The 27,322-nt window shown below is 36.8% G+C and overlaps 2 protein-coding genes across 2 annotated transcripts in view; both read right to left on the bottom strand.

The window, feature by feature from the left end:
* atf2 (activating transcription factor 2) overlaps positions 1-18,446 on the bottom strand; it is a 39,562-nt gene extending 21,116 nt beyond the window's left edge. The window contains exons 1-8 of the mRNA XM_067443150.1: positions 18,395-18,446; positions 16,226-16,295; positions 16,010-16,106; positions 15,804-15,922; positions 13,085-13,210; positions 11,698-11,876; positions 9,074-9,188; positions 5,084-5,170 (exon numbers count right to left, since the gene is read on the bottom strand). Of these exons, the coding sequence (XP_067299251.1) occupies positions 5,084-5,170; positions 9,074-9,188; positions 11,698-11,876; positions 13,085-13,210; positions 15,804-15,922; positions 16,010-16,106; positions 16,226-16,273 (771 nt within the window). The 5' untranslated portion in view covers positions 16,274-16,295; positions 18,395-18,446. The remainder of the gene's footprint in view (positions 1-5,083; positions 5,171-9,073; positions 9,189-11,697; positions 11,877-13,084; positions 13,211-15,803; positions 15,923-16,009; positions 16,107-16,225; positions 16,296-18,394) is intronic.
* An 845-nt stretch (positions 18,447-19,291) lies between these two features.
* Positions 19,292-26,907, bottom strand: atp5mc3a (ATP synthase membrane subunit c locus 3a). Its single transcript, XM_067443151.1, has 5 exons — positions 26,824-26,907; positions 26,568-26,638; positions 23,966-24,040; positions 22,352-22,542; positions 19,292-19,845 (listed from the first exon to the last, which is right to left on the bottom strand). The coding sequence occupies exons 2-5, from the start codon at positions 26,604-26,606 to the stop codon at positions 19,731-19,733; spliced, it is 420 nt and encodes a 139-aa protein (XP_067299252.1). The 5' UTR covers positions 26,607-26,638; positions 26,824-26,907; the 3' UTR covers positions 19,292-19,730.
* Positions 26,908-27,322: the final 415 nt, after the last annotated feature.

The raw sequence follows: 27,322 nt of genomic DNA, 5'->3' as shown, positions 1-27,322 counted from the left end.
CTCAATATCAATGTCAAACAATATAGATTTTTTTATTGTATTGCACACGATTTTGTTCATTCCTGCAGATTTTGTGTTCACACCCAAAGCAGCAGTTCTTTTTCGCTGCTTATTGCACTTTAACAGTCAAATACACACACAAAAATGTCAAAATGCCGGTCTTGGCGAGAATTTACGTAAACACAGTCAGTTATGTATTAAGTGAACGTAAACAGTTGAGAAAGAAAACGCATGTGTAACAGTATAATGGATCTGTGGGTCAGGTCTTAAAGTGACAGCAGCCTAATAAACTTTCTGACAAATTATGAGATGATATTAAAAATATCTTTAATGGCAGTTTTTCACCCATGGTATGGATGTCAAAATTGTGGCCAGTGAAGATGCTGAGTGGCCAGTAACTTAAGAAAACCACTAGCCATTGAGGCTGGAGAGCAAAAAAGTTAATGTCAAGCCCTGGATATGCACACTATTTTCTGAAAATGAAATGTTGTTTATGTGGAGGCTTTAAATAAGCCAGTACTGGTTGTCCACCACTTCCTATATGAATGATATTTTCTTTTGTGTATATCTTTTATGCTGTGAAAAAACTAAACAAACACTATTTTACGTAACATTATGTGTAATTTCACAAATATTTTTACCAAAATATCCTTACAGAAACATTTTTAAAACCTCTTCTATGAAATTCTTTTAGCAATAATTCTATAGATATATCATTAAATTAAAATATGTAACCCTAGCATTGTAAAAAAAAAAATACTGCTGGTTTAACTTCTAAAATGTTGGTGTTAATACAAAAAAGGGGAAATATTATGTTATCCAAACCACATAAATTATCTAAAATGATTTGACAAAATAAAAGAATAAAAATTTACCCCCCCCCCCTTTTTTTTTTTTACAGTGTAACATACATACACACAAGAACAGAAAAGCCAGTCTTCAGATGTACAGATACTGAGAGGTTATATATATCCATAGATATAGTATTTTTATTTTAACTGACTAGACCCTTTGGAGGAAGCCATGATGTGGCCCGAAGGCAGTCAACCACGAGAGTTAACAAACGGCCCCACAGCAGGTGAGGTGTGTAACCATGGCCACAGGGACGGAGGACGCATTCATTTTCATGAGAACACAAGAAAAAAACATTATTTTAACAGCCATCCTCGGCAGACCAATCTATCTAGCAAATTAGTTTATAGAGCAATACCCTCCCCGAACTCCACATTTCTACATGACTAGAAAGAAATTATTCACGTGGAACAAGTCACGCAAGGGCTGAGAGAAAGACTGAGAGAAAGACTGAGAGAGAGAGAGAGAGAGAGAGAGAGAGAGAGAGAGAGAGAGAGAGAGAGAGAGAGAGAGAGAGAGAGAGAGAGAGAGAGAGAGAAAGAAAGAGGGAATGTGAACGATGTGTGTGGGGCCAGTCAGATTCATATTTCATATCTGCCATCGGAGCCCCTTCAGAGCAGTAGCCCTCCATCTCGAGGGTTTTATTCAACCATCTGCTCCTTTATTACTTATCTTTATTTTGCAACTAATTAACAGCATAATCTTCTAAATTCAGCAAGTTAATTATCATTATTGTGGTCTTTGCAGCATCATCAGTCCTTGTAAAGTGCCGTGTCTGTGTGGCAGGGGAGCGAGCGAGAGAGAGAGAGAGAGAGAGAGAGAGAGAGAGAGAGAGAGAGAGAGAGAGAGAGAGAGAGAGATGAGGGGGTGTTTGCTTGACGAGGGCTCATTAGATGTTTTCTGATGAGTTGAGGTTTTGTGCTTGTGTTTCCTGAGGTTATTCGGAGGGTGGGTGGCATGTGTTATAAGGGTGTATGTGGTGCTATAGTATATTTTTATTGGAAATTTCGGATTTGTTTGCAGACTCTGTGATTTACACCACACGTCTCCCTTTAGCCATGAACTTGCCCCTGAATAGCGATGGTAAGCTCTTCTTTTGGCCTTCAAGATATGGGTAACAAAGCCTGCACAATGACACTATAGGTCAGGGGTTTTCAAACTGGGGTCCGGGGACCTCCAGAATGTTTCTAAGGGGTCCTCAGAAAATTTCAGGGAATAAAAAGAAAAGCAAAAATGGTTAAAGTCTGGTTAAAGTGAGTTTTTCTCACTATAGTCCCCTTTATCTCGCTCTCTGGGTTGTAAGGCAGTGTCTTAACGCAGTACGTAAGCTGCATCCTTACACACATTTGAGAAAGTTGCTTATACAAATACTTTTTCACAAAAAATGTTATTCTTCAGGTTTAATACATCCAACATTAAGTATAACCAATTCAAGTTTAGAAACAATATGTTGTATTTATGTCAAACTTACTATTTATCTAACAGTTTAAATGTTTTTTCATGCATAAAAATGTGACCCTTGACCACAAAACTATTCATCAGGTATATTTGTGGCAATAGCCAACAATACATCGCATGGGTCAAAATTATAAAGTTTTCTTTTATGCCAAAAATCACACGGATATTAAGTAAAGATCATGTTCTATAAAGTTATATTTATAAATCTTTATTTATTTTTTTAAATGTGCTTTTCTGTTCCAGGGTCACATATATTGATGGATTTTAAGAAGGGGGGTCCCTCATACAAGTTTTTTCATATGTGGGGGTCTTTGGCATCATAAAGTTTGAAAACCCCTGCTGTAGGTCTCACCTTAGCTGAACTTACACCTGCATAATAGCAATCTCTTCTTTGGCCTTCAACATGTGATTAAAGTTTCAAAACAGACCATGCCACTAGTAGGGAGTATTGATAAAAAATGTGGATGAGCTCATTAAAAAGAGTGGGAAAGTACCCAACTGAATGTTTTTGGACAGACTGTCTGAAGATGAAAAGAAGAGGCAAACACCTGTATATGAGGTCACTGGTCAAAAACACCATAAAAATGAGTTACGAGTATTGGTCTCCACCAATAAAGTGTGAGCTTTGGCATCTGGACCTCTGCGATTTCTTGCAATAGGAAGACTTTTTCCATGACCGTGCATGTGTTATGAATGTTTGGTCATGGTGTAGGTGTGTGTTTGGATGCACATACGTATAAGTATGCGTGTACTGATTTGTTCACAAGCATATAAACAAATAGGGTCCAAAATGGGTTGAGATTATTAAGAAATAAATCACATTTTATAGTAAAACTATTACAAATCAGGTCACCTTCTGGAGCTTGAATTAAATATTAGGTGTCATTTTATTCTAATGAAATCTGAAACAGGTATGTTGTTTTAAGAATAGTAATAAGGGTGCACATTTATCCCCTACTGAGCGATAACTTAGTTTATGTCAGCTAGTTTAATGCCAAATGTTGATCTGTACTCTCTTATAAATTAATATTTCCCATATTTAAGTTTGGAAACATTACTATTTTTAAAAGTATTGAAATAAGTATCTTATGCTCATCAAGGCTACATTTATTTGATCAAAAATACAGAAATCTGTAATATCAGTGTTTCCCACAGATTGAATACAATTTATGGGGGGTGGGGGAATTTAAAAATATTAATCCAAAAAATTAAAATTATTATGATGCACGTTATTAACGTTTTAAAATTTCACATTTAAAGAAATCTAGTGTATGACCATGTCTAAACATGTAGGCTTTTCAAATGCAAAACCTAAAAATAACCAAGCAGTTATGATCTGCAATTAATTTTTTTCAGCCACAAAATGTCTCTAATTTGCCTCTTTGGATTGGAATTCTCTATCTTAACCTTAATTACTACACTACTTGTAATAGAAATAATAGAAATGTTAGAAGAAAAATATTTTAAGGGGTCATTAATGGGCAATAATTATTGCACAAATAGTATTTAGTACCAAAAGAGCTCCTCAAAATATTCAATAAATATTATTAAACTAAAATACAACATTTATTTAATTGAAATTGGAAAATTTTAAAAGTTTGGAAACATCAATATTTTTTAATGTTTTTTAAAAAAAAATAAGTATCTTATGGTCATCAAGGCTGCATTTATTTGATCAAAAATACAGAAAAAAAATGTAATATTGTGAAATATTACTAGAAATTTACACTAATAGTTTTCTATTTTAATATATCAGCATCATTACTCCAGTCTTCAGTGTCACATGATCCTTCAGAATGAGATGAGGATTTATTATCAATGTGGGAAACAGTTTTTTTCTTTCAAAAAAAAAAAAAAAAAAAAAAAGAAAAGATAAAAATTACCCCAAATTTTTGAATGGCAGTATATATTGTTACAAAAGATTTATATTTTAAATGAATGCTGTTCTTTTTTAACATTTTATTCATCAAATAATCTATCTATTTAATAATATTAAGCAGCAAAACTGTTTCCAACATTGATAATAAATCCTCTTATGAGAATGATTTCTGAAAGATCATGTGACACTGAAGACTGGAGTCATGATGATAAAATTCAGCTTTGATCACAGGAATACATTATATTTTAAAGTAAATTAAAGTAGAAAACCCTTATTTTAAATTGTAATAATATTTTACAATATTACAGGTTTTTTTCCTGTATTTTTTCAGCCTTGATGGGTATAAAAGAATTTCAAAAACATAATAGTAATGTTTAAAATAGTAATGTTTCCAAACTTTTGACCAGTACTGTATATGTATAATATATTTGTATATTGTATACTGTATACGTGTGTGTGTGTGTGTGTGTGTGTGTGTGTGTGTGTGTGTGTGTGTGTGTGTGTGTGTGTGTGTGTGTGTGTGTCGAGTTGATTAGTTGAGCTCGAGAAATAATTAATTTAAAAAATGAATGAACATTTATGTTCAAATTTCTCTTCAAATCTGAGCTCTAGCTTTTGATGGTCATTTCAAAAACCACTACTTGAGCAATCTCTGCTGCTCTGGTTGTGTAAAAATGCACAAACACACATTAACACACTCCAGATCGATGCCCTCTTGTGCTTGAGCTCAAGAACTACAGTTTGCAGGGTTGCAAAGCTCAGTTTTGTGGACTGCACATCCTCGGCCCCTCTGGGCTGAAGGGAAATCTGCTTGCACTGAAACACACTTATGCAGATGAGGCGCATGTGCATGCATATGTAAATGAATGCATGCACATGTGAGGAGGAAATTACCATCTTGGCTTCTGATTGGACAGGCTGTGGAGAGGCGGGGCCGGGGATCCCAGGGACACTAGGCACTACGGTGACTGGTCTGACCAGCTGAAAACACACACAGACACACATGGGGGAAAAATGAATTTGTGATCAGTCTCTGTCTCTCTCTCTCTCACACTAAAGTAAAAAGGCACAAAATACAGCCCTCATTATCTCAAACACACAGAGCATATGCTCACATCTGGGGTTGAGCTGCTGCTGTGAGCAACAGAAACAACAAAACAGATCATGTATAGTAATTGTTTCAGATGGTAATACCTTGGAATTTTTATATTAGCATAATCATAAAACCAGTAAATAATATGGTACTGCACTTCAAGGAAAACCATGAGACTTGTTACTGAATCAACACTGAATCCAACTGAACAATGACTGTTTACTATTGGCATTTTAGAGCTGCTTTACAACAGAATTGATCACGGTTTGCATCATTGAATCATTATGTTCCCGTTTATCCCCATAAAGCTGCTTTAAAACAGACTGTATAAAGAGCTATAGAAATAAAGGTGACTTGACTTGTCCAAGAAATAGGGTATATACAAACCAAAAATGATTCGGACACCAGATGTAATGTTTCACTATAGTTCATTTATGTTAGTGAGGAGAGTAAAATAAAGTTAACTCTGACATATACCCAAAAATAAATCATACAGTGACTACCGGTAAAATATATACACGTTTGGGAGCAAAATGATTCAGACACTTTGACCTGAGGATGTTTTGCTGAAGTGTTTTTTCTTTAATTGCTAATGCGACCTTTGACACCACAGCGTTGCTTGGTCATTGGTTGAGCTAAACTGGTATTATCTAATTGTGTCCTTAAATTGAACAGCTGATTGGTTAATTGTAATCCATTCCATCCCTTTCTATCAAAGTTATCTGACATTATCAAGATGAGTTTGTTCAGTTTAACAAGTTGAGTTCTTGTCATATTTTATTACCATTTTCTAAACTATAGCTAATAAACCGTGATAACGTGAGAAAATGTTGAAGGTGTCTGAATACATTTTGGTTTGACTGTAAAATTATTGTACAAATAAAATAATGAAAATATTGATGATTTTTTTCTGTTTTTATATACATTTTTTCATTTAAATTTGTCATCTTCCGATTTACTGTATAATAGTTATCATTTAGAAAAAGATATATAGAAATATCTTTATCTTTGTTCAGATTAGCAGAGGTGTGAATTTTCAATAAAAAGTGTTGAGATAAAAATACTTGGAAAATATAATTGACTAAATGGACAACACAACTTTCAAATTTTCTATTAGTTATCCTTACTGTGAAAAAAACACATAGAAACAATTGTTTGAGTATTTTTTTACGGTCTATGGTTGAGTTAGTCATCATGGGTCTGAATCCATCACAACTAACTGCATCACTAAACTGGCTCCAATGAGTCCCTGTTTGCAAATACATGTTAAAAGTGCTGAAATATAGTTAACATTCATTAACATTAAATATAGTTAACATTTATTTAACTGGTTCAAATAAATAAAAAACAATAACATAAAATTGGTCTGTGAGTGTCCAGCTAAAAAACAAAACCCTGTAATACAGCACAAGGGGAAACATTTTCTTTGTTTATTAGTTTGTTTCGCATCCCTCTCCTTTCCTCCTGCTGAAAGCCTACGGGACATAATCATATGCTGCTCAGTGTTCCACACACACACACACACACGCTTTTAACTGCCCCAGACACGTGTGTATGAGTGATAATGTGCCTCTGGATAAATTACCGCACCCCTCTCACAGGCTGACATCATGAAAGCGGCGCAGTGTCCTTCATAAGAGCCAACATCATCCACTGACACACACACACACACACACACACACACACACACACACACACACACACACACACACACACACACACACACACACACACACACACACACACACACACACACACACACACACACACACACACGTTTAAAAGAGGCTACATGACTTTCCAGCACATTTTGTTTCTCCGTGATGGATTTGTTGGGACTGTTTATGTCAGACAGCTTGCGTCGCAAATGCGTCTCCTGTGACCACTTGCGATTTGAAAAGCAGGGTTTTTAAAAAGAGGAAAACGTTTTAAAGCTGAACACGTTTATTTTAGTCAAGCTTCTGTGAACTTCAGATGTGTGTGTGTGTGACTAGATCACCTTTGATGGACTTTATTAGCAGGTATAAACAGGGCCGTAGATCACACCGCTCCTCACAGGAGTGACAAATAGTGTTCAGGACACACTTACAATACAATCATCTACTGCATCATAATTCTGAGGCACTCGAGCACAAAGGAGATGACCTTAAAATGTCTAATTAGCCAAATAAAAAAAGGCCTTTTGGACTTGAAACAATAACTCTATTCCAAAAACGCTGCTGCCTACTTAAAGTGCCCTTATTATACTATTTCAAAGGTTCCTAATTTAGTTTTAGTCTCTTAAAACATTCAATGTCAAAAAAACACTTTAATTTTCTCATTATACACATGATCTCATTTCTCAAAGAGCCTGAAACCAGTTAATTCGAAGATTCAAGTCTCTCGAAACCCCTCCTTGCCGAGAGCCGACTCTGATTGGTCAGATGGCCCAGTCTGTTGTGATTGGTCTACTCTGCTCTGATTGGTCAGATGGTGTCTTCTTGCCATGAACAGCACAAACCAAACTCTTCCAGTCTCAGCTACAACTAGTGTTTGAGGGTCAAAGTAGGCACAGAAATGATGCGAGACTGGATTTACCGATGACTAATTCGGGCAGTTCAGAATCGATCCTTTCTTTGAGGAGACGATAACTTTGTCTTCATTAAATCTTTGCAGACCTTTAATATTCACAAACTGCTCTATTACACACTGCATAAAAAAGTTTATGTTCAAAAAAGCATAATTGGGGCACTTTAAACAGCATTTTAAGGCATGTATATTTCAAAGGCTTTTTCAATATTAGCCTGCTGTCTAATTCACCTTTATTTAGAAATCCAACGGCAGCATAAAGTGTGTCCTTCACAGAAAAAGCAATCCAAGAATTTATTTTAGTTCTTTCAGTGAAGTCCACTTACATTGTTCAAGGTTTCACCAAACCCTTTTTAAAGGTTTAGTTCACCCAAAAAATTCTCTCATCATTTACACACTCTCTTGTTGTTACAAAGACTTAAGACTCTCATTCATCTTCGAAATGAAGAAAATTAATGAAATTCTCTCCTTATAACTACCACTCTGAAGCTTAAAACGCTTATTAGATCGTAAAAAATAATCCATATGATTTGAGCTGTTTAATCCAAATTCTTCAAAGAGAATTGACTGCTTTATATGATGAACAGATTGAATTTAGGCTTTTATTCACATATAAACTAGCCTGATGTGGTCATACTCAATTCTAGTCAGAATATGAGTCTGATGCTCCATTGGGCTGTGATTATGGGGCGTGTTTCAACCCAACCAGGAAAGACCTCAATTGGGCAGACCAACAACCAATCAGAGCAACGGAGCGACACATAATGTTAGTTGTCAAATGTCAACAGAACTCAACTGCACTGTATTGCCAAATCTGCGTTTTTTTCCCCGTGGGTTGTTTTCCACGTCCACAGGTTGAAGCGACCTCAATTATGTGATATTCAGACCCATGAATGCGAATTTTAGCAGCCAACCTTGCCAAAATAACCCCCCAAACACCTCTTTTTTTGGAGAACCCCATAAAACATGCAGCTCACAGCTCGCGCTCCATCTGAAGGACTGCCCACTCAGCGAGTGAGTAAAAAAAGAAGTGCCTTCCGCCTTAAAGGAGCAGCACCGAATTGTACTTGTTACAAATGTTTATATGTGAATAAAAACCCTAAAATTGAATCTGTTCATTATGATAAAAGCTGTAGATCTTAAGGAAGAGGATTGGGCACCCCTGATGTAAAATTATTGTACAGGAGCTTTTTAAGAGAGGAGTGAGTGTGCGGGACACTCACAGGAATGGCAGTAGGTATGTGTACGCTGGAGCTGGCGATGGTGGCTGGGATGGCGACTGGCATGGTCTGACCGTTAGGCAGCTGCAGAAGAACCGGAAATGTGCCGGACACCGGCCTGAAGACAGAGAGAGAGAGAGAGAGAGAGAGAGAGAGAGAGAGAGAGAGAGAGAGAGAGAGAGAGAGAGAGAGAGAGAGAGAGAGAGAGAGAGAGAGAGAGAGAGAGAGATAAACAATATTCTAATTTTAAACGTAACTAACAAAATTGTAATATAGAATTTTTACACAAAAAAATTAGCTACAAAGACAACATCATCATGCTTTAAAGTCAACATGAAACAGCATTAGCATGTATTTTACTGTATTTAATGTGACATTTTCCAGAGTAAAACAGGATAATCAATAAGAGGAAATAGGACAGGATTTTAGATTAGACTGAGCTTAGTGCGAGTCAAACACATTCACAACGCTTTCTCCATTATTTGGTATTGTTGTTGTATCTCTTTTTATTTTAATGTTAGCCGGCATTAAATTACTTGACATTTCTAAACTACTATAAATTACATAAAAAGATGGCTATTTGGCTTTTGGTTCAATTTAAAAATATTATTATTAAATGACTTCGGTGTAAAAGGGAAACTCAAGCACAGAGCAAGCTATTATATTTTAATTAAATATTACAAAGCAAAAACATTTTTTCCCCCAAATGTACAACCCCAAATCAGAAAAAGTTGGGACAGTATGGAATGTGCAAATAAAAAAAAAAAAGAAGTGATTTCTAAAATTACTTTGACTTGTATTTCATTGCAGACAATATGAACACAAAATATTTAATGTTTTGTCTGGTCAACTTCATGTCATTTGTAAATATTCATCCTTTCCTGTCATTCAGACCTGCAACAAATTTCAAAAAAAGTTGGGACAGTAAAGCATTTACCACTTTGTAATATTGCCATTCCTTTTCACAACACTTAAAAGACGTTTAGGGACTGAAGACACCAAGTGATGAAGTGTTTCAGGTGTAATTTTGTCCCATTCTTCCTGCAAACAAGTCTTAAGGTGGGAAACAGTACGGGGTCTTCGTTGTCGCATTTTGCGCTTCAAAATGCGCCACACATTCTCTATTGGAGACAGGTCGGGACTGCAGGCAGGCCAGTCAAGTACCCGGACCCTCTTCCTCCGCAGCCAGGACTTTGTAATGTGTGCAGAATGTGGTTTTGCATTGTCTTGTTGAAATATGCATGGACGTCCCTGGAAAAGATATCTTCTTGAAGGCAGCATATTATGCTCCAAAATCTCTATGTACTTTTCAGCATTAATGGTGCCTTCACAGAAGTGCAAGTTACCTTTGCCAAGGGCACTGACACAACCCCATACCATGACAGACCCTGGCTTTTGGTCTTGTTGCTGGTAACAGTCTGGATGATCCTTTTCTTCTTTGGTCCGGAGCACACGGCGTCCATTCCTCCCAAAAATACCTGAAATACTGATTCATCTGACCACAGTACACATTTCCACTGTGTGATGGTCCATCCCAGATGCCTCCGAGCCCAGAGAAGTCGACGGCGCTTCTGGACACTGTTAACATAAGGCTTCCTTTTGGCACAGTACAGTTTTAACTGGCATTTGTGGATGTAACTATGTATTGTGGTACTTGACAAAGGTTTGCCAAAGTAGTCCTGAGCCCATGTGGTGATATCGCTTATAGATGAATGCCGATTCTTGATGCAGTGCCGCCTGAGGGATCGGAGATCACGGTTGTTCAGCTTAGGCTTGCGGCCTTGTCCTTTACGCACTGAAATTCCTCCAGATTTCTTGAATCTTGTAATTATGTTATGCACTGTTGAATGTGAAATATCCAAATCTCTTCCTATCTTTCTTTGAGGAACATTGTTTTTAAACATTTCAATAATTTTCTCACGTATTTGTTGGCAAACTGGCGATCCTCGGCCCATCTTTGCTCCTAAAGGATTAGATCTTTCTTGGATGCTGCTTTTGTACCAAATCATGATTTCAATCACCTGTTGACATCACCTGTTTCAAATCACATCATTATTTAACCCTTTTACCTCATTACTAGCCCTAAATTGCTCCTGTCCCAACTTTTTTTGAAATGTGTTGCAGGTCTGAATGACAGGAAAGGATGCATATTTACAAATGACATGAAGTTGACCAGACAAAACATGAAATATTTTGTGTTCATATTGTCTGAAATGAAATACAAGTCAAAGTAAATTTAGAAATCACTACTTTCTTTTTTGATTTGCGTTTTCCAACTTTTTCTGATTTGGGGTTGTATTAAAAAGCAAATAGTGTCAATACTAGTGTGTTCATGTTGACTTTAAGTGATAAGTATTAAACATTTAAAAACAACAGCATGAATTCTCATCAATTGGTGTGTGAAACAAAACAAAAGGCTCAAATAAAACCTGTCTGATGGTCAAGAACATATCAAATCTATGATGTGAAAGTAAAGGAACATGGATCACAAACAACTGAAACTAAATAATAAATTCTCCAAGTAAATGATTGACCAAAATGAAAAACCGAATGAGGCATTAAAGGAGAAAATGATGTCAAACTAGGAGAGAAGCAGAATAAACAAGTAACGTTTAGAAGTTACTTACACTATCGGTCTATTAGAGGATGGGACCTGGGTTATAACAGAGCTAGATGTTGGAGATGGGAGAGCTTGCTGAATAACAACACCAGCCTCAGAGCTGGCCAGAAGTACATTTGGGACTTGGAGGGAGGCAGGACGGACTATAGTGGATGGAGGCAGAGAGGTCGGCTGCAAAGAAACCTCCTGAAAACACCACACGAGAGCCAAGCTGCATCAACCGCTCAAACAAAACTACACTTCTGACTGTCCATCACTGGACTGATACTGTTTCTGACTGAGCTAGAAGCCTTTACGTCACAGGAAGCACATGCATGATTCATCTATGAATTATGATACCACAATTTGTTAAAGACAGAACATTTAGAGACAGCTGAAGGAGCCAAGAAAAATGACTGTACTAGTGTTGTCAAAAGTACCGACCCCGCGATACCAAATCGGTACTGAAATGTTAAAAATGTGACGCTTTGAGTTCTGTTGAGCTGTAATCGTAAACACCTCTGATTGGCCATTTTGCTCACGCGCTCATCGGATGTGCCTGTGATTGGCTAAAATAGTCAACGCAAGGCAACGGTTTAAAGGAACACGGAAGTGTTTGAAAGTGGGAGTGTGTGTATCGCTCTGTGTGTATCAGTGCAAGCGCTCGGTGAAAAGCGTCATTGATGTATATTTACAACATGTTCATGAAGCGCTGATCGTAGTAGCCAATCACAAACCTAATTGACGAGCGTGTGAGCACAATGGCCAGTCAGAGGTGTTTACGATTCAGCTCAACAGCGCTCAAAGTGTGACATTTTCTAAATTTCAGTACTGATTTGGTATCGCGGTTGGTGCTTTTGACAGCACTAGTCTGTACTGTGATATACCCTACCGTTCAATGGTTTGGGATCAGTGTGATTAATGCTCTCTTCTGCTCACCAAGGCTGCATTAATTTGATCAAATATACAATAAAAACTGTAATATTGTAAAATAATATTACAATTTAAAACAGCTGTGTTCTACAGTAATATATAGTCAAATGTAATTTATTCCTGTGATCAAAGCTGAATTTTCAGCATCATTACTTCAGTCTTCAGTGTCATGTGATCCTTCCTCTAAATGTATTCTCCTCTAAAACCAAGGAGCTCCAGGACAAGCTAAATCAAGCACCTATCACTGGCAGATTGAGGGGAGAAGGTGGCTACATGAATCTGGACTGCAAACAAAAATGTTGTAGGTTCAAAGCCAGGAACCAGGAATCATGCACAATATGAGCCTAGGATCGTCCCGGGTGGACCTGAAATCCAAATTAGCACTAAATGACAAGCACCAAGTAAGAATGACCTAAAATAAGTCCTAGCCATTCCTGCGACTGCTCATGTTGCTCTGTGTAAGGCGGAGCCCTGTGTCTCACCTTGTCGTCAGTGGTGGTAGACTCAGGGTGGGGAAGAGGACTGTTTCGGTGGGACTCGATGGGTGCGTGCTCCTCTATCTTGTTTCGAACAACAGGAGTCACAAGGGGAGACAAGTCCAGAGGCAACTGAAAAAAAAACACACATTCATCAAAGTTTAATTATCCATTCAAGTCACAAAATTCCATGGGAGTTTAAATGTTCAATTAAAACTCAATTTAAATAATCAGTCAAGAATGATTTTTCTCTTTGTTTTTCGTTGTTTGATTACTTCAACTTCAACTTCATTTATTTATAGAGCACTTTCAACACCACAAGTGGAAGCAAAGTGCTGTACATGAGGTATACAAGAAAAATTTAAAAATAATAAGCGCAAAAACAATACAAACATATGACATACACAACTTACAAAGCATTATCAAAAGCTAAGGAAAACAAATACGTTTTTAGCGCACTCTGAAAAACACCCAATGATGGACAAGTCTTTACAGACAGTGGAAGGTTGTTCCAAAGCCTAGGAGCTGCAACAGAGAAAGCCTGGTCACCTTTACATTTTAAACGTGTTCGTGGAACCACACGAAGCAGCTGATCATTTGAGCGCAGAGACCTGCTGGAGTGACAGCGGCTGATTAAATCAGTAACATAGTCAGGGGCTCGACCATGCAGACTTAAAAACATACAGCAGCGCTTTATATTGAATTCTATATCGTATGGGTAACCAATGCAGTTTAATTAAAACTGGAGTAATATGTTCTCTCTTTTTAGTGCCCGTTAAAAGTCTGGCAGCTGAGTTCTGAACAAGCTGCAAATGGGAGAGGGACGCCTGACTCACACCCAGATACAACACATTACAATAATCCAAACGCGATGACACAAGCCGAGGAGACTGATGCTCTTGTAAGAGCAGTGAAAGACAGAGAAGTTGTGTTGTTTGGGGATGGGAGAAACCCACCCAAAATAGCATCGGTTAAACAGTTTTTTCAGTTTTTCAGTCGATTTTTTTTCCTGGTTCTTGACGGACAAACCAGTTTGTCAGATGTCCTTATATCCATATATGCCTTGCCACTATTGGGCAAACAGGTCTGATCCTTAATTACTACAATTAGCCTGAATAATTTGTAAGCTAGATTTATGCCTATTTTTTCACATCTTCGTGGCACACCACAATGATTTCCGTCATCTCATGTGTTAATATTTTTTTAGTGTAACAATTTATGATTTGCAAACATAACTGTTGCATCTGTGTAGATTACATGAGCAAAGTGTATGCGCGTTGTGCACGCTATACATTATGGTCAAGCATGTGCCCTTAAAATAGCATAATGAACAACGCGCAACGCGCCACTGACTTTAGACTAGGTTTTTTCTGGTCAGTGGCGCAATGGTTTAATGGAACAGCAAAATAGCACCAGGGATTGTTTGCGCCGGAACACGCCTCCTTTTTGCGCTGAACCGCCCAGGGAGCGCAAGTTCATTCACTAGTTTAGCGACGTGCTTCTGTGGAGGGAAAAGCGCGCTTTGCGCAGGTGCAAAATAGGAATGACACATGCGTCGGCGGTGTACAAAGTCAATTGCGCTGGGTGCAAGATAGGGCCCTTAGTCTATAAACACATTTAATATAAATACAAATGCACAAAACTAGTCCGTAATTTGGCCTTTATTACTCATTTAATACATGTCTACATTAAAAATGAAATAAAATTTGATATTAACCTATCTACATTTCTGACAAAATACCACAGTTACAGGTAGTGTTATAAATGTTGGTGAATTATTGGTTCAAAGTATTCTAACTGGATCGTTTTAGCTCAGTGTTTCTCCTCATTTGCATGTTAGTGTTGTTGATTAAGTGAGCAGAGTTTCAAACGGCTTTAAACTAAATTAAATCACCGAGAGATTTGCAACTTGTACCGGAGACCTCTGCGCCGAGCTTGAAAGCTTCTCACTGTCTGTTTAGTGGTCGTGTGATGGAGACAGTCAGCAAGTAAACACATTTGTTAAGACTCAGCTCACAAGTTGTGCTGTTGCCTAAGATCAACCCATGGCTTATATTTTATATATTTTAATAGATGGGCTGCGGACCATTTGAAATTCATCCCCGGGCCGCATTTGGTCAACGGGCTGGACTTTGGACACCCATGACTTAAGACATAAACCGACTGTTATTTACAAGGATATTTTGGTATTTTTGTGTGTGTGTTTGTTCGTTCAAGTGCAAAAAGATACGGAAGAGAACTCAGTTCAGTATCGCACACTATTTAGTATAAGAGGCTGCTTTCTAAGAGTGCGCTTTGAATCGATGTTCAGCACAGACTTCTTGCGTTTGAATGGTTTGAAATCATATTTAAATCAGTTTTCTGTGCAAGCACCGGTAATGGTTTAAAGTCATATTAAAATGCCTACAATGGATTTGTGAAAATGAATCAAAATTCCCAATCTTAAGTATCCGATTCCAGAATTGGACTTGATTATCGATTCCCAACCCTAGTATTTATGCTGTAAATTCAGATTTTTCATCAAAATAGTAAAATATATTTTAAAAATATATATATATATATTCACGGCTATTTTTAATTGTAATAATATTTCACAATATTACAGTTTTTTTATCAAATAAATGCAGCCTTGGTAAACAGATGAGACTTCTTTAAAAAATGTGAAAACATCTAACCGACCCCAAACTTTGATCACGTAAATTGCAGAATAAACGGACATGTTTACCTTTTTAATGTCATCCTCCGTGGCCTTTTTAAAGTCATGCTCAAAGGGGCTGGTGAGCTCGTTAAACAGCCCGACCTCCTCGCAGTTCTTCAGGAAGCGGGTCGGCGTTGGCGTCTGGTCTGCAACAGTAGCCAATAGAGCCATAAACCCATGAAGAATAATAGTTTGTGTTTGTTTTCTTTTATTGTGACGATCAGGTGACTCACCGGCGATGATAACGCTCTCATTGCGTGCCGGACCAAATCTCAGGGTCATCTCATGCTTGTGTTTATGCACCGCCAGGTGGTCTTCATTTGTGAATCGCTGTTGCAGACAGACACAAAGCATAAATAGTAATGTGAGAAATAAAATGTGCAGCAAGCATCTAACTTAATTGCAGCCTTTATTTAAATATCTGTTAGTGTGTAAGAGTGGTGACATGCCTGTCCGCAGCCAGGAGCAGTGCAGAGGAACGGTTTATCATCACTCATATTCACAGCTTCAGTCTGCCACCTGATAACATGGGGGAAAACGGCACATCAAACTTGCAACTTTTCATTTTTCAACAACATAATTAGGGCCCTGTGATAATAGCGAAGAGGGAAACGCGGATGGAATCGCGAAATCCAGTCATAAAAACTTTATAACAGAATTTTATGGGATTTGTAAAATTTTGGTTGAATAAATAAAAAGCAGGTAAGTACACTTTTTAAATATGAATCGTGTGACGCTCGTGGTGTTTTCAGCCTCTGCCGCCTCACTATATGAGGACATGAACGCATGAGCTTCATCTCCAGAGCCGCTCTGAGAGTCACTTCATGAGCATTTTACCGTTTCATTTGAGAAAAACTATCCTCATATCATAAACACACAGAAACTTATTTCACAATAACCCATTAAAATAACCGTTTGGTTTAGCTTATAAAAAATTGTGACAGAAATATATATTACATTAAAATTTAGCTACATCTCAATGAAATAATAATACTAACACTAATAATAATATTAATAAATTATTGTTTGACAAAAAAGTTTCTTTAATGATTATGATTAAAAGATTAATAAAACGTAAATATTTGATGCCTTCATTTGATTGCCAGAAAAATTCAAATTCACAACACAGTATAAAAAAATAACTTAGAAATTAAATTGTATTGTTTTTATGAATTCAAATAATTAGGCATGCTTTTTGATTATTAACATTTAATTAAACCATTAAAATGGAATACAGAAAACTTACAACAGAAAACACAGAATTTGGTAAAAAATAAAATAAAAATTAAAGCACATTTCATAGGTCCCTAAACATGTAATTTTTATTAAACTTTCTATAAATTGTTAAATTGTATGTTTCATGATTTCAATTAATTTGACATGCTTTTTGATTACAATATCCAGAGTCCAACAACAACAACAACTACAACAACAACAGAATCCAGAAGAATTAAAACAGAAAAAAAAATGAATTTGGGGAAAAAATTATGCATATTGGGAAAAAATACATAATGATTTAAAGCCACACCTATGAACAAAAACACACTATCGTTCAAAAGTTTGGTGGTCGATAATTTGCATTTCTTCTTTTTTTGTTGTTGTTGAAAGAAACGAATGCTTTTATTCAGCAAGTATGTCAAATTGATAAAAAGTGATAGTAAAGATGTATATTGTTAGAAAAGATGTTTATGTATCTTTAAAAGGGTTCATCATATTATTATTATGATTTCTGAAGGATCATGAATGAAAAGTGAATTATAAATAAACTATATTAGATAGTGTGTATATATATATATAACATTTTAAAGTATATTCTAGTAGAAAAGCCTTATTTTAAATTGTAATAATATTTCACAATGTTACTGTTTTTCTGTATTTTATATAAAATAAATGCAGCCTTGATGCGCATTAGATACTTATTTCGAAACATAAAAATAGTAATGTTTCCAAACTTTTGACCAGTACTGTTTATCAATCAGTATTAATCCATAAACATGAGCAGAAACGAGTATTATTCTGTACTACTGAATTGGTGTTGTTTTAGACCAAGCTGACAGGACACATAGATTTATAAGATTAAAAGTAGAACTAACAACAGCCATCATGCATCACTATCTGTATAACTTAAGTTTAAATACCAATGACAGTGGTGTCTGTGTTTATTAAACCCCTCAATCACTCACATCATGCAATAGTAAATGTGCTCTAATGGTCAGCCAGATAACAGCACAGCCTATTGTCACATTCATCTTCTAAATATCACTGTTTCTATATTATCACATAGCCAAACTTAAGGCGTCCGTGTCGTTAACCACAAACATGCATTTATTTAGTGTATTTCCAGCGACGCCGTGACTGTATCAGCACTAAAAACAGATTGTTTACATCAGTCTCAGCAGGCTAATCAATGCTCAGCTCTCACTCATTTCAATGGGACCTCAGCTAGCTGTTAGCATGCGTCGCCATATTAATAACAAAGAAACCACGACAAGCTCTCAACATGTCATAAAGCTGCGTTTTTATTGTGTTACATATTAAGACTATTCTACTAGTCAACCAAAAGCTAGTAAAAAGGGCGTGTCTGTCTATAAATAGTCCGTACTGATGCGCTTACTCACCCGCAGGCTGAACCCTGAAGAGCCAAAGCCCACTTATTCCAACTCTCGCGAGAATTAGGGACTCCGTCAAACACAAAACACGTGTGCAAACTCTCGCGAGACGTAGGTACTCCACTTGCCCCAGTCAAGGAGCCAAGCCCTTTAAACTGTAATCTCGCGATAAATATAAGTTTGAACTCTTTAGAGCAAAAGTTATTCTTTGGTGAATCGTTCTATATCTATATCTATCCTATACACACACATATATCTATATCTATATATACACACACACACAGTTTGTTTTTAAACTCGTTCTAAATCAGATTTGACACCTGATTTTGTAATATAAATGCTAAATATTTATGTATAAGATAAAACTGTAATACATTACATTAAGATCCTATACTCCCATTAGTTAATTTTAGTGAATGAATTCATGAGCAACACATTTGTTACAGGTTATTATTAACCTTTGTTATGGTTAGTTAATAAAAATACAGCTGTTAAGTTGTAGTTCAGGTACCATTAAACAATATGGCAACAATTTGCAATGCCGTTGTATTAGTTAATGCATTAGTTAACATGAACCCCTCTGTTCAGCATTAGTTAATAAAAATACAGCGATTCGTGGTTTGTTCATGTTAGTTCACAATGCATTAACTAACATTAACAAGATTTAACAATGCATTAGTAAATGTTGAAACCAACATTAAAAAAGATAATAAACGCTAAATAAGTGCAGTTCATCATTAGCTCATGTTAACTAATGAACCTAATTGTAAAGTGTAACCAACAATATTAACAAATATATCTTTTGATCTTATTGTATTAGTAAAACAAGCAAAACAAGAAGTTGCATAACATGATTGTTGGTATGTATAAGCATATGAATATAAAAATGAAGCAGACACCACAGAGTTACGGTAAACGGTGATCTAAATTTATTTAACGCAATTTACAAATGCAGTTGTGGCTTTTAATTGGCTTACAACCAATTGCTATAAATTTACAGTCCATTAACCAGCAGTTTAACCACTGAAAACATCCGAGTGGACCCTTACAGTCTTCACACACTCACTTCTGATGTACAGAAAGTGCTATCAGGTTCGTTATTTCCATGAAGTTCACGTGGATACTCCGGTAGCACCGATGGAGCTGTTACTGTTCTTCTTTAATGGGCATGAACCGGATATGGAGGTTAAATAGTTAAACAATATTTAATTGTTACATGATTTCTTTTAACACAGTGGACTTCATACTTTTTCTCCTGCAGAGACCGACAGCAGACGTTTTGGTAGCAACAGCAAAAATACATAGTCATAACTGCACTAAATGTGTTAACAGATTAAGCAGATTTTTACATGGCGAACAGGATCAGGAAAGCCACCATCAAACAGAAGAGCCCCATGGCTTCAGACAGAGCAAACCCCAGGATGGCGTAAGAGAAGAGCTGCTGCTTTAGAGACGGGTTCCTGCAACATAAAGAACTGCGCTTTACTAGAAATTACATGCAGAGACATTTGGCAAACTGTTTTTAATATTCTTTGAAACTAGCAGTCCATCCAAAGTTGTGAATTTAACTTATGCACGAAATTAGAATATTGCATAAAACACTTGTGAATAAAGCAATGTTTCCATCCAATGTGTTTAAGAGAAGAAATCATCACATCCTGAGAAACCAGCACAACATATCTGTAATAGAAATGGAAGTTCCTGCAATCTGGGAATAAATTATGGCTCTTTTTTCCTTCATCATAAATGGCTTGCAAAATAAACTCTGTCATGTTATCTTGCATCCAGAGGGCATTTCTGAACGATCAAACCAACATCGGAGATGCTATGATGGTGATGGGGGGGATTTCATAGGGCCCTAAAATACATATAAACCATTAAAACAAATGGTAACATTGGCAGGAACTGAAATACACTATCATTCAAAAACATGGGATTAGTAAAATTTGTTTAAAAAAAAAAAACACTTCAGAAGGAATTAGGGCTGTAAAAATTGCTCAAAAATGACGTTCGAATATTCCCTCTTAAAAAAACGCGAATAGTCGAACAATTCAAACATCTGGTTGCGCATTTTGTCAATGCATTACGTCAATAAAAGGACAAATTAATACAAAGAGACATAACTACTTGTATAGGTAGTCTATTTAAAGTTTAAACATATTTGACACCGTATTACTAACACAAAAACAAGTGAATCAACTAATGGCCAAGACCGCAGACCTCACTCTCTCCCTCACGCTCTCTGCGCATAACGGTTTAAATGAACAAACTTTGAGTGCTGATCAAGAGTTTTGTGAACGCAATTTAAGGTTGCGACTCTTGTCCCTAATATAGCAGGCTTCATTCAGTGATTGAAACAAATATTAATTGAAGTTTTACAGCATACTGAGCGCTCAGAGCGAGCTGTGCTGTGCTAAACATGGAGCTTTTCCTTGACATGAAACGGTAAATAATCAAACAGTGGAAGCAGTGCATTTATCCTTTATTCATGCAATATCTCTTCAGCCAGTACAGTAGCCTACACTATAGTAATGTTTCTGTTTAACGTTAAATAATATGAGGCATGTATGCGTATCTTACATTCACTTGCATTCAACTTGATCTCGCGGCAGTTTTTTTTAATCACTTTTATTTTTTATTTGAATATTAATTTCCACCTTGAAAATTCATTTTTTTTTAAAATATTAGAATATATATTAAAATTTAGAATATTCGTTGACAGCCCTAGAAGGAATACATTCAGTTTATTTAAAGTGACATTAAACATTTTGCTAAAAAGTTAAATTTCAAATAAATGCTGCTCATTTGAACTCATTTGGGGGGGGGGGGGGGGGGATATTAAGTAGCCTATGAACATTTTGATGGCGGCTGTCATAAAAACGTACCTAAAAATGTATTCAAACATGAATTAAATATTGAAGAACTTCAAAAAATTATATTGGTTCTCTAGAGCAGTCATTCCCAAACTGTGGTCCATGAGGGTACCGTGGAAAGGCAAAATAAAATAAAATAATATTTTTTTACCTTCATTTTACCAGGAAATTCCCATAGAAAAATAAAAAGTAAAAAGAATGTGTAGGCCTATATTGATATAACATTTGTATTAAATTGTCAAGTTATTGTGCGATTTCTAAAATAGCCTAGTGGCGCTCGGCCGTGACGTTCAAGTTCAGTGCCGTTATGGATCGTGGATAGCAACGGTTTCTCTGAAGAGAAAAGAGACAGAGGCAGAAGTTACAAAAAATGAAGAGATTGACAGTGAGTCGGATGCATCTATGAGCCAGATTCATCATAAAAAAAGAAACGATAAGGAGGGTGAAGAGATAATACTGCAAAAGCCATTTAGCATTAGGGCGCTTGAGTAAATAAATAAATTAAATATGTGGCAGCCGTTGTGTGCAGTAAACTTTCCTTTAACAAGCCTGTTGTCCTGATGTGATGACTAGTTATAGTTTTAGTGCTAGTAAGCCTATTTAGAAGTGCGGAATAATTCAGGCAGGACTGTGTGTAGACATATTTTATTATGTTATGAGGTGGTCCGCAATTTTTTTTGATTACAAATAGTGGTCCACACACACAAAAAGTTTGAAAACCCCTGCTCTAGAGTTAAGATGACGATTACGTTTATAATCACTGAATATGGTTTTTCTTAGGTAAATGTTATAGTGTACTACATTACTTTAAATGGCACCAAAAATGTGTTTATTTTGTGAATTTCGTAGTTTTGAATGTCATTTGAAATCTGAGACTCATATAAAAAATAAAGCACAAATTATAGCAAATTTATTGGATGGGAAGCGCACTACAATGTTCAGTTCATTCATCAACTGAAAACAGGATAGACTAATCGATTCTTGGGAATTAACAATCATTATCAGTTTTATAAAAATGAGAGTCGATTAAAATCAAGTTTTTTTTTCAGCCAGCCCTAATCAGTAGTGTATAAGACTGTGAAATGCATCTGACCTGGCGTATCCGATTATAAGGCTCCCGAACACTGTCCCGATTCCAGCTCCGGATCCAGCCACGCCCACGGTGGCAGCTCCCGCTCCAATGAATTTAGCGGCGGTGTCGATGTCGCGGCTCACAGCGCTGGTCTGGAAGCTTCTGAGGCCCACCTGAGTGAAGGGCGACTGAGGCGGGACAGCACCACTGACCTACAGGAGCAAGAGAGGACTTACATGACCTCTACACAACCCTAGTGTCTTCTGCTCACCCATCATCCTTTAACAGCAGAGCTAAAATATGGTGTCAATACGACAATCACATTTCTCACCAGAAGGAATAAATTGTACATTTTATGAGAAGCATATGACAATTTTATTACCATATAGGGTTAGTTCACCCCAAAATACAAATTGTCATTTCCTCACTCTCATATGTTTCCAAACCCATGAGACTTTGGTTCATCTTCATAACACACATGAAGAGCTTTTTAAATGAAAGCTGAGAGGTTTTAGACCCTCCAATGAAAGTCAAGGAAACCAAAACTTAGATCGTAAAATGAACGATCTTGGAAACAGATATGATCCCTTTATATGAGGAACAGATTTAAAGGGTTAGTTCACCAAAAAATGAAAATGATTTAATTAATTACTCACCCTCATGTCGTTGGACGTCAGAACACAAATGAAGATATTTTTGTTGAAAGCTGATGGCTGAGAAAGGTTTCAGAGAGCCCTCCATTGGCATTCAGTACATTTCCACTGACCCACTCACAAGACCCATAAAAGCACTAAACACATCGAAGCAAAGTCCATCTCACTACAGTGGCTGTACAATAATTTAACGAAGCGACAAGAATATTTTTTGTGCGCAAAAAATAAAATAAAAATAAAAAAATGACTTTATCCGCCAAGTTATTGTCTTCCGTGTATCTCAGATGTGAATATAGCGGTAGCGGCGCTGCTCCTCTTCTGGGTCATGTATTGAACGGCGGACCCGAGTCATTTTCTCGCGCCTGCATCGAGTTCACGTCAATAACTTGGTGGATAAAGTCGTTATTTTGATTTTTGTGCACACAATAACCATTTTCATCGGATTGTAAAATTATTGTACAGCCACTGTAGAGAGATGGACTTTGCTTCGATGTGTTTAGTGCCTTTATTTGTCTTGTGAGTGGGTCAGTGGGAATGTACTGAATGCCAATGGAGGCCTTTCTGAAGCCTTTCTCAGCCATCAGCTTTCAACACTAATATCTTCATTTGTGTTCTGAAGATGAACGAAGGTCTTACGGGTGTCCAACAAAATGAGGGTGAGTAATTCATGAAATCATTTTCATTTTTGGGTGAACTAACCCTTTAAGTTAGGCTTACCCAAAATATTCATAGCATGGAAAGACTGAAGGCTGAGTCGATGACAGAAATGTAATTTTTCCATGAACTATTCCTTTAAAACGTTTGCAGTGGATCAGAAGAGCTCTGTATCAAATCAATTTGATAAAGTTTTGACTTTTGACTAATAATGTTTTGTAGGTTAACTTCATCTCAAACACAAAGCATGACCTTTAAGCCTGCAAGTAAAGACATACCATAAATGAAAGGAGATCGACTTGGAGGCAAAAGCAGGTTTGACACTCACCTCAGGTTTGACCTCTGGTCTGGAGAGTACAGCAGCAGAAAGCGGCCTGTACAGGGACCTGGAGCCCGCACGCACCTACAACACACAAACACACTGACTTTAGGGGTGAATTTTAAAAGAAACAGAATTGAACGGTTCTCCTAAAGGCAGGTAACAAGCAGGTGTTGTACAAGAACGAGTATGGAGGACGAGAAATTACTTAAGTATAAATAAATAAATGCAGAATTAAATAAATAAATGTAGAAATACATAAATTAATAGATAAATGTTTAAAAAAATATATTAAATGCTGAAATAAATAAAAGTAGATATGCATAAATTAATGAATACATAATTGTTGTCAAAAGTATAATTTTTAATTGTGCTATTTGTCTCATTTGTGTAATACTATCCTTTTCTACATTTATTCACGCATTTCTACATTTATTTATTTGTGTACGTATGTTAATAAGGTAGGCGGTCCTAACCTCTCTCAATGCAGGATTGGTCAATTAGGCAAACCAGTCAGAAACGGTTCTTCGAAACGAAGATGAGTTACAGCCTAGACTACTTTTTTGACTAAATATGGTAAATCATGCTAGATTGTGGTAATTCATACACTAAACATGGTAAATCATGCTCGTCCTCCATAGGATCGTGTGTCAAACTGCCAAACTGCTGAAATCACGTGACATTGGCGATCCGAAACATTGATCGATTCACTGATTGATTCATGGCCGTTTGATTCTTTATTTGAGGTTTGAAAACAAACGTGGAAGAGAAGTCAATGCTAAATGAAGACGTATTTTTTTGTTATTTTTGGACAAATTTATTTTCGATGCTTCAAGAGATTCAAATTAAAGGTGCATTGTGCAACTTTCGGTCGACTGGAGGGCGCCTATTCTAAACAAAGCCGTAGTTTGATGACGCCAAGTGTGAGCGCAGTATCTTGGGACATGTGGTCTTCACCTCACAGCCGGTGGAAAATAGGACTCGGGCAGAAATCACGTTCATGCATGCGGTTATTAACGTTACTGTAGTGTAAAGCAGAGCAGGAGCGAGTGTTGTGGAGCTGAGCACGGCTGCTGGAGCGATTGTTGCCGAACCCACACCTCGCGAACAGCAGGGCTTTTATTATGACGGGACACAGTGCTTTCGCTCGGCGCTGCTGTGACATGTTCACACTGCTAAGAGTAAAGCGCTTCTGCAGAATAAAACCGAGGGTAACGCAGATATGACGCGATTGACAGGCGACTCCCTCAAACGCTACGCTGAAACGTCCCGGGTCATTGGTTAAAATAATAATTTTCTCAAAATTTACAAATGGTTGGAAACATTTGGGATATTGTAAGAACTCAACTGAACAAAATATATAACACTGGCATAGTGGTTTTGGGATATTTTACTGCAAAAATACTACATAGAATGTAATGGTAATATTTCTTTTTTAAAAAAATATTTTTAGCAGTAATAATAATCATAATAATTATTATTAGTCACGTTAATATAAAAACGCAAACTTATACACGCACACACACTTTTCATTTGTAAAAAACAATAATAACAATGATCGCATTTTAAATCGCAATCTTACCCAGAATAATCGCAATTATATATTTTCCCCAAATCGTGCAGCCCTATACATAGTGCACCTTTAACTAACTGATGTCACATATGGACTACTTTGATGATGTTTTTATTAGCTTTCTGGACATGGACAGTATAGTGTGCATAGACTGGATATGCTATGAGACTAAATATAAAATATCTTAAACTGTGTTCTGAAGATGAACGGGTGTGTGGAACGACATTAGGGTGAGTCATTAATGACATCAATTACATTTTTTGGTGAACTAACCCTTTAACTCTAACACATCACAGGCCTTTCACAACCGTCTTGATAGCCTCAGGTGTGTAAAATCTTTGCAGTGTCTCCCATGAGCGCAGAACTAGAGTGAGCTTAAAGTCTCATGAATTCTGTTTTGACTGCCCAGACTGAGGTCATATTACAAAACACACAACCTGTATCGGATTTAGGACCACGTATCGAAGTGGCACAAATCTAAAAGATTTGGTTCACATTTACCTGCAGTGTGAACTTAGCCTAGACTGGCCTGGTAATAGGTTCAGTCCCACCAGAGGACATCCTGTGAAGGAGCACCATTGTGTCCTTGATAATAATGACAAGTGACTCCTCTCCTCAGGTTACTGGCAATGAAATGCCTCATCCCAAGTTACTTTGGAGGATACCAAGAGATACAAATTAACAAGTCCCCTTTGATAATGATGATAGAAAGACAACTGACATCTTAATCACTGCAATAAATACCAGACTAGGTGGAATAACACTTTCCACTAACACAGATTAATGTCACTAATTGGTGCCATTAATGTCAATTACCTAAACTTTAGCGTTTTGCGAACTCAAAACTGACACTGACAAGCAAAAGGTCAAAGGTAAACCATAACCGCGCGTGACGTTTCACGAATAGATAGACAGTAAAAATGAACGCTTAAAAAATCCTTCTTTGAATGAATGACGTCAAGCTCAACCTGCAGGCCGGACATCAACAAAACACATTTAACGCACACACACTCGGTTTGTGAAGTCAACACCACTCACCAGGGCGGGTGTGGAGACGAACTTTGCGCAGGTGAACATTTTGAAACGTGAATTTGAGCGGCCGGGGACTTCTGCAAAGACAAAATATAAGGTCAGAGGAGATTTATATAAAGAGCTTTAGAAATACAACCGTCGTACACAACAAACACTTTCTCCTAACAACATCCCAGTCAAACGCGCAACTCTGTTTTAATTTCAGACAGAGGATAAGGGATGGATGCAGATTTATGTGCTCAGAATGAACGGCCGCACTCACCGAAGACAGAGGTCGAACTGGCTGCACTGCGCCTGCGCACAACTGACTCTGCGTAGTGACCCGGATGTTAGTGTGACGTCGAAGCAAGGTCGTTGTATCCGAGCTTTATTGGAATAAGCTCAGAGACAATTCATTATGCTACAAAAATCCTCTTTTTTTACATAATTACTTTGACGTTATCATAAATACACCAATATAATATAAAATAATAGGTTTATAATATAAAAATAACTATAATTGCATTTTTGTTTAAATATTGAAAGTAGCCTTTTCATATAGGCTAGGCCTAGTGAACGATTTATTTATTTTCATTTATTTATTTATTTTTATACAAACGGTATACATTGAATTAATTACTATTTTTTGAATTAAAATTTACATATTTTACAAAATCATAATATTTGATGTTCTCATAGCTTTTTATTTGAGGATAATTTATGTTAATGGCAGCATAAAAAATGTTTGAGCGGAATGTAAATGTGGATTGCAGAACTTGCCT

This window comes from Pseudorasbora parva, chromosome 5 (assembly GCF_024679245.1).
Source record: "Pseudorasbora parva isolate DD20220531a chromosome 5, ASM2467924v1, whole genome shotgun sequence".
Taxonomy (NCBI): domain Eukaryota; kingdom Metazoa; phylum Chordata; class Actinopteri; order Cypriniformes; family Gobionidae; genus Pseudorasbora; species Pseudorasbora parva.
The sequence above is the reverse complement of the archived record's forward strand: the minus strand, read 5'-3'. Positions and strand labels throughout refer to the sequence as shown.